Source organism: Echinops telfairi, unplaced genomic scaffold (assembly GCF_000313985.2).
Source record: "Echinops telfairi isolate 266 unplaced genomic scaffold, ASM31398v2 ScPeMD7_655;HRSCAF=1070, whole genome shotgun sequence".
In the NCBI taxonomy this organism is placed as follows: Eukaryota; Metazoa; Chordata; class Mammalia; order Afrosoricida; family Tenrecidae; genus Echinops; species Echinops telfairi.
Genome location: NW_022104553.1, coordinates 34,779,954 through 34,788,480, shown reverse-complemented (window position 1 = coordinate 34,788,480; position 8,527 = coordinate 34,779,954). Strand labels below are relative to the sequence as shown.

The following is an 8,527-nucleotide window of genomic DNA, read 5'->3' as shown; positions in this document are numbered from 1 at the left end:
TTACCTTCAAGCCTTTAAGACCCCAGACGCTATACTTTTTGAAAGCCGGGCACCATCACCTTTCTTTGCTTATGGAAGTATTCTTTCTTTCTGTATCTTTTGGAAGAGTTTGAACAGTATTGGTGTTGGTTCCAATCTGTTCAGGTTCTCCACAAGGGCAATAAAGTGTTCTAGAAGTCATATTCTTCCTAATATTATGCTTTTTATGTTGTTGAAAAAGGTATTGGCAATGATGAAGTCATTGATCTTGCAAAATATTCTCATGCAATCTCCAGCATCTTTTGTACCACCAAGGATATATTTTTCAACTAATTTGCTTTTTGCTTTTAGCGCTTACATTTCAGTTTCCAGCCATTATCAATGCATCTTCATTGTATGGTTGATCAATTTCATACTGAAGAAGTTGGTAGAATTCTTCAATTGCTGCCTCACTGGCTTTAGTAGTTGGTGCATAAATTGGAATAATCAAATTATGTGGTCTTCCTTATAGAAATATAGATATTATCCTTTCAGACAGCATGGTTCTTCAAACTAGATCTTGAGATGTTCTTTTGACAATGAATGTGATATCATTCCCCTTCAATCTGGCATTTCTAGCACAGTAAACCACCTGACTGTCTGACTACAAATGGCCAATACCATTCCATTTCAACTCATTAATGCCTAGGACATTGACATTTATGTATTTGGCTTCATTGGTGGAACTATGGAATTGGAGCAGGAGAACCAGGGAATTGGCCTGTGTGCATAACTATAGATGAGAAAAGCTTATAGGATTGGTTCTGGGGACCCTCTGATCATCTTGATCTGGGTCTAACTCATAACCACGTGAACCTAGACCCTAATTTTTTCTTTTAAAAAAATTCATTTTATTGGGGGCTTGTACAGCTCTTATCCATACATATATCTATTGTATCAAGCACATTTGTACATTTGTTGTCATCATTTTCAAAACATTTTTTTTCTACTTGAGTCCCTGATATTGGCTTCTCCCCCCCCCCCATGAACCCTTGATTATTTATAGATTATTATTAATTTTTTATATCATACACTGACCGATGTCTCCCTTCACTCACTTTTCTGTTGTCTATCCCTTGGGAGGGGGGTATATGTTGATCATTGTGATTGGTTCCCCCTTTCTCATCCCACCTTCCCCTTACCCTCTCGGTATGACTACTCTCATTATTGGTCCTGAGGGGTTTATCTGTCCTGGATTCCCTGTGTTTCCAGCTCTTATCTGTACCAGTGTACATGCTCTGGGCTAGCAGGATTTATAAGGTAGAATTGGGGTCATGATAGTGGTGGGGAGGAAAGATTAAAGAACTAGAGGAAAGTTGGATGTTTCATCGGTTCTATACTGCACCCTGGTTGGCTCATCCCTTCCTTGTGACCCTTCTGTAAGGGGGTGTCCAATTGTCTACAGATGGACTTTGGATCTCCACTCTCCACTCCCCTTCATTCACATTGATATGATATTTTGTTCTGGGTCTTTGATGCCTGATACCTGATCGCATCGACACCTCGTGATCACACAGGCTAGCGTGCTTCTTCCATGTGGACTTTGTTGCTTCTGAGCTAGATGGCCGCTTGTTTATCTTGAAGCCTTTAAGACCCCAGATGCTATATCTTTTAATAGTTGACTCTAATTTTCATTAAGGGAACACTCAGGCAAGTCCCGTGAGGGAAGACTATCTCTTCCTGGACTAACCAAACCAACCCTACCAAATCCATTGTCACTCAGTGTATTCTAACTCTTAGTGACCCTATAGGACAATTTAGGGTTCCCATAGAACTGCCAAAGGGTTTCCACGATTGTAAATCTTTACAAGAGTAAACAGCCTCATTTTTATTCCTGGGAGCAGCAGGCGAGTTTAAACAGATGTCTTTGGTTAGCAGCTCAATATTTAGCCTACAAAGCCACCATTGCTGCTGCGTTCTGGGAGTTGTAATCTATTTTCAAACACATTCTGCCTGAAGGCAAAGCTATGTATATTGTCAGATAACAGAAAGAACTCAAGTGAAGCTGAGTTGATGTCAAGACTGAAAATAGAGTTAAAACTCTCCCTGTAAACTACAGCCTGCAGGAAACCAAGTACTTGAAATTTAAACTTTCACACAGAACAAAGTTAAGCCCCAATGCTGCAGAGCCCTGTGCAAGTGAAAACAGGGCGTGGAAGGGAGTTGGACCCAGAGCCTGGTGCAAGGAACTGAAACATGATCTTATGAAAACTCTGCTTTAAATCCTGTATTAGATGAATACATCTATTTTGCAACTTCAAGTTCCCAGGAGTGTGACCCTATGACCAGTTTCAACTAACCTAAATCATAGGAGTCCTGGTGGTGTCGTGGTTATGAAGTCGGCTGCGGTTTGCTCGGTTGGCAGTTCCATGGGAGAGAGACTGGAAACACAAACCCACAGCAGGGGGTGGGTTGTCACTATGAGTCGGTATGGACTCTGACAGCGCGTTTTTGAGACTCCTACGTCATATGCTAGAACCCTCCTCAAGGCCATGCCGTCCACTCTTGCTCCTCCTCCTCCCTGCTACTTACTGTTAGCTCTGCAGACACACACAGCCCCACCGGCACTGTTCGGGGTTCCAGGACTCCTGTTTCCCCAACAGCGCACAGGTTTGGGACCCGCAGGTTCCACCTGCATAAGGGTACACAGGCCCGACATAGAAACTCCTTCATAGCCACGTTCGTCCACGTTCCCCTGGCATCAGCATCTTGCCACCCCCGCGCCCCGCAACCTTTCCCGGGTTGGGGACTACATTTCCCCCCAGTTCTTGCGGCCGGAGGCAACTTCCGGCGCATACCTGGACCACCGCCGCCCCCCACCCCGTTAGAAACCAATAGACTTGAAGCATGGCGCTCCCTTACGGTGTCCGGTGGTATAATGCTGCAGGTTGAGTTGCTGTCCACAAGGTCCGCCGTTGCGTGCACCCCCACCCTCGGGGACAGCCAGGCCTCCTGCCCCGCAGCGTTGGACACCCTGTGGCGGTCGGCGGGGATGCTCTGCGGGGCGGCAGCCACCGCGTGGCCGTGGCCGTGGCCACCTGACTCCGCGCGGAGAGTGGCGCAGGCCGATGGAGCCGGACCGGGGAAGAACCCCGAGGTGCCTCGGCGTCCAGAGCCGGCGAGCCCGGCGCGATGTGACCCGAAGCACCGACTTGGGCTGGGTGGCGGCCGCGATGAGGCCTCCGGAGGGTCCGGGGTCCTGCGGGCTGGGCGCGTCCCCCTCCAGACTACATTTCCCAGAGGCTTCTCGGGAGCGGGACCGTTACTTCCCTTGTCTGCGGAAATCCTCGGCCGGGAGGAAAGGACGAGTGGTTCGGCCTTGGCCTTGGGACTTGGGCGAAAGTCCACAGGTGCGTTGTCTGGGACCTGCGATGCTGCACGTGGCAGAGCCTTGATTGGGGCTGGCCGGTGCGTGTTTGTCGGGCATGGGCGCAGGGAGGAGGCATGAGGACAGGGATGCCCCAGGTCCGGTGGTGACTCGGTGTGCAGCCCTTACGTGGCACTGCCTGCGTGGCTGAGCTGGCGTGTCACCATGGAGGGCGGGTGGGCACACGTGTCTTCACTGCTTCTCGGGGGCCGTCATTACTAATGGATGGGTACAGACGGGGATGCTGTCTCCCGGGTGGCGGAGCCCGTGTGGTTGCTTCCCTTGGTCGGGCACTTTCCTAGTGTGTGTATACGTGATTGTGTTTGTGAGAATGTGAGCAGCGTTAAGTGTTCGAAACGCCTGTTAGTGTGGGAGGATGTGTCGGTGTGACCTGTAGTTATATCTGTGGCGGTGGGGGTGGAAGGAGTGCCTGGAATGACGCCAGAACGACAGTGCGTCCCTTCGGAGTTCCTTTTGGCGACGTGGTATGATGACTGAGATTTGTACAGGGGCCAGACTATCACGCTGAGGGGGTCTGTGGGGCATGTGATCCTGAGAAGCATGTATGATTGTGTGGCGCTGTGCTCGAGGGGTCTGTAACCAGATGCATGGGGTCCTGTGGGTGGGTGTGGACGACGATTGTGTGACTGAGGAGTGATTGCACAGGTGAGCGAGTCGTTAGAGCGGGTGAGTGACATTGGGTGTGGGTGCTTGTGAATAACTCCTGTGAAGTCAGGACAGATCCTAGTCTTAGACCACAAAAACTTGACCCCTTTTCGGTGGGGTCAGGAATGATCAAGCTGGCCCAGACTCCTCTGTCCAGCCTTCCTTCCTGTCTATGTGGGTGGGAGGGAAGTATCCAGACTGATTTTGTATCTGGTTAGGCTGGACAAGAAGACCTGGTGTTTCATGATTCCCTTCCTTCTTAGCACTGTTCTCAGAAGAGTCCCAGAAGAGGAGAAGGCAGAATGGCTGTTGACCAAACCATTTACAAGGTGTGCCGGGGTGTCCATTTGCTTCCCTTCTTTTGGTTTATCGTGCTTAACATACTCATCAAGTGACTTGGTACCTACAAATTTCCATTCCAGAAAATAATGAGAAACCCTGGCCCTGGACACGCAAATCCTAGTACTATATCCTTCCTGATTGCCCTCTCTATTATGTTCACAGACTAACATGGAAACTGGCTGTATTTCTTCTGTATACTGGTATTTTATTTTATTTATAAAAAAGAGCTTTCTTGTAAAAGAGCAATCGTATATTGAGAAATCATCCCAGCCCAGTCCGGATCAAGTCCATACATCCCATATTAGCCCATATGTCCGATACTAGTCCATTAATTCCTCTTTAGAGTCACGCAGCCATGCAATGATGTCGAATGCAGGAGACCACAGGTCAGTGAGTGAAAAGTCTTGTGGACCCAGTGCTGGTGGAAACATCTCAGTGCAGGTGTGGGTCTCCATGTGGCTCCTCCAGCTCCCTGAGTGTCTTGCCAGTAGGGAGGTGAAGCAGAGAGAGAGAGTGTCATGTTTGCTTTTTTTAATAAAATAAACATTATAGGGAAAGTTCATTGTCTTTTACTTCTATTTTTCCACAAACTTTTTGAAGCCCCCTCCTATATTCTTATATGAAGTCCCTGGATAGTGCAAATAGTTACCTTGCTCAGCTGCTAGTGGAGGTTGGAAGTTCTAGCCCACCCAACAGTACCTCAGAAAGGTCTAGTAATCTACTTCCAAAAATTCAGCCATTGAAAGCTCTATGGAGCCCAGTTTTACCCTGACACAAATGGGGTCACCTTGAGTCATAGTGTACTTCCATCGAGTGGTTAACTAGGATATCATGACTTTAAATCATTTCATCAGTAATTCTTAGATTTTTTTGTTTCTATTACTGAATATTACATACATAAAGAAAATTCTTTAAGATATATCTTTAATGAAGTAATTGTAGCCCTCCACCTTGTCCACAATAAAACATTTAAAAGTCACTAAGTTAATGAAATGATGTCATTATAATCATAAATGCAATGTTCAATGCATCATGTAAAAAATGGGTTCATTTCCAAGATGATAAAATGGGATTTAAAAATTTAAAGCTCAGATGTATTTTGCATACTAAACATGTTATGCAAATTTCACATAATAAAATTGAATATCAAAATAATGAAAAAAATTTTGAAATCTGTTAATCGAAATGCTTATTATAAAATCTATACTGTCCTCATTATAATTAATATTACTTATAACCTCTATATTACAAAAACTTGAACTTCATCAGTGTTCCAGAAGCCCCATTTGTTCAACACCCCTAAAGAAACCTTGTCTTTTCTCTGTGTAACCTTAACCTTAGCATTGGTAATAATTATTTTCTTGTTTTTAAAAATAGTTTTTGCAAAAAATATACAGTTTTCACCTGTATGCATGTGCTTCCCTAAACAATATAGTTTAGTTTTGCTTTTAAAAGTACTTCATGGAAATGTGCTATGTAGTGTTCTTTTGACTCCTTAGGCAATATTAAATTTGGCTTGCCTTTGTTGTTATACATAGCTATTTTTTTCTAGTTTTTAACCTTTATGAAAGTGCTGCTCTGAGCATTTCTGTACAAGTTCCTTGGTGCATGTATACATGTTCTATGGTATAAACATTAGAAAAGAATGCAGGTCCGTAAGATGTATGTGTATTATCCACTTCCTCAGGTAATATCAAACTGATTTTCAGTATGATTATACAAGTTAAATTTCTACTAATAGTTTGTAAGTGCAACAGTCCTTCCGTATTTTCTCTAATACTTGGTCACCTGTTATTTTATCTTTGATGATGTAATCTGGTGATACAGTGACTTTTCAGAATGTTATACTTTAATTAAAAAGTATCTATTCTTACTAAAGTATAACGTTGTAAAGAGTATAGAAATCAAAGTATAAAACTTGGTGATAATTTACAAAATGCACATATTTATTTAATCAGATCTCAAATCCGATCAGAAAATAAAACACCAAGCAGCACTCCAGAAGTTGATTTTTATCCCATCTGGTCACTCCCTAGATTTTATCTGTTCTTGAATTTTATATAAATAAAATCACAAGGTGGCTTCTTTTGCTCAACATTACATTTGTGAAATTCATTAATGTTGATACCTGTTGATTGCTGTTTAAACTGTCCCTATATAAATATACCACCATTTATCCATTCTGTGGGTAAACTCGGGTTGGGCAGCGAACCATAAAGTCCGCAGTTTGAAACCACCAGCCGCTGGGCAGAGAAAGGCGATACTTTCTACTCCCGCGAAGAGCTGCGGCCCACAAACCCCCACGGCTGTTCTACCCCGACCTTTCGAGTTGCTATGAATTGGGGTCAACTCAATAGCAATGAGTTTGGCTCGGGGTTGTTTCCAGTGTGAGGCTTTTATGAACAGAGCGGCTAAAGTATACTTGTACATTTTGGGGGTGAGCATATGAGGGGCCTCCAGAAAGTTCATGGAAAAGTGGGATGAAAAGATAAAAGTAAAAAAAAAAAAAGTGAACTTTATTTCTCGACATAAATTTCATCAAGCTCGAGACACTTTTGTAAGTGATGGTACCAGACATCTAGGCCCTCCCTAAAGAACCGAGGTTCTGGAATCTAACCATGTCAAGTCAGTCCTTTTGACATGATTAATTTTAGAGAACTAGGTGCCCTTTAAAAGATTTATTAAGATTAGGAGACAGAAAGAAGTCTCAAGGAGCCAAAAAGACTCTAAGGTGGATGCGTAATGATTTCCTATCGAAACTCTTGCAAAATGGCCTTTGTTTGATGAGAGGAATGAGCAGGAGCATCGTCATGGTGGAGAAGGGCTCACATGAAGCTTTCCTGGAGGTTTTTCAGCTAAAGCTTTGACTAACTTTCTCAAAACACTCTCCTGATAGCAGCTGCTCCATTTGTTGGCTGTCCGGAAGTCAAGCAAGATGCCGTGAGCAACCCCCAAATCCTGTTGCCATGACCTTTGCCCTTCACTGATTTGCTTTTGCTTTGACTGGACCGCTTCCACCCCTTGGTAGTCATCATTTTGATTTTGCTTCATCTTCGGGATCATATTAGTAAAGCTATGTTTCATATCCTGCTACATTTCTGCTCAGAAATGCTTCAGGATCTTGATCCCACTCACTTAAATTTCCATTGAAAGCTCTGTTCTTGTCTGCAGGCCCCTGGGCCCAGCAGTTTTGGTATCCATCAAGCTGAGAGTTTGCTAAGTTTTCATTTTTCAGTCAGAATTGTGTGAACCTAGCAGACTGAGATATCTATGGTATTGACTTGTTTCTACTGTTAATGGTAGGTCCGCTTTAGTTAGGGCAAGTCAATATGGGTGGTGTGGCCCTGTGGGCTGCATCTTCCTAATCATTCTGTCCTGTCTTAAACTGAGTTATCCCTTTGTAAACTGCGAGTTTCTTTAAAGCACTGTCCTCAAACACTTTGTGTAAAGCATCAGTGACTTCACCATTCCTCTACCCAAGCTTCAACATAAACTCAATGTTTGTCATTGCTTGAACTGTAGCAGAATTCGTGTTTCTCTGCAAGGGGTTCTTTTCAAATGAATGTCTTGTCTTCCTTAGTACCTCATACTGAACACTGTTCAGACATGTTATAACAAGTTACTGTGAGTTTATTTTGGTAAAAAATAAAACTATAGACCCAGGCATAGATTTTTCCCCGTATAATACCATTTCCATGAACCTTCTGAAAATCCCTCATATGAATACATTTCTGTTGGATATATACCCTAGGGGTGAAGTTGTTGGGTCATAGCTTTTGTATATAATCAACTTTAGTTGATATTGACAGTTTTCCAAAATGATAGTACCGGTTTATGTTCTCAACTTCAATGTATGAGAATAGATTAATATTTCATAATAAAATAGTCACTCTACTGGGGAAGTAGTGTAGTTCTAAATGTATATAGTCTCATTAAATGACTCAAAAGTATTTGATAGAACTAAAAATGAGAAGTAAGCAAAAATAGTAAGGGGGAACTTTTTAATACTTTTTCAATAGCTGATAGAACCATCAATATCATTCTTATAAAGATAGAAGTTCTGAATAATGTGATCGGTGCACTTGACCTAGCTGACATGTCAGTGTACCTCATAACTACAGAATATGCATGATT

At 43.3% G+C, this 8,527-nt stretch overlaps 1 protein-coding gene across 5 annotated transcripts in view; it reads left to right on the top strand.

The window, feature by feature from the left end:
* LOC115870330 (zinc finger protein 383) overlaps positions 1-8,527 on the top strand; it is a 68,550-nt gene that overhangs the window by 45,275 nt on the left and 14,748 nt on the right. For 2 of the 5 annotated variants that reach the window (XM_045292906.1, XM_045292903.1), the window contains exons 1-2: positions 3,240-3,368; positions 4,315-4,380. The exons of 1 other annotated variant lie outside the window; for it this stretch is intronic. In XM_045292906.1, the coding sequence (XP_045148841.1) occupies positions 4,354-4,380 (27 nt within the window). In that variant the 5' untranslated portion in view covers positions 3,240-3,368; positions 4,315-4,353. 2 more of the 5 variants (XM_045292905.1, XM_045292904.1) reach the window with 2 other exon arrangements.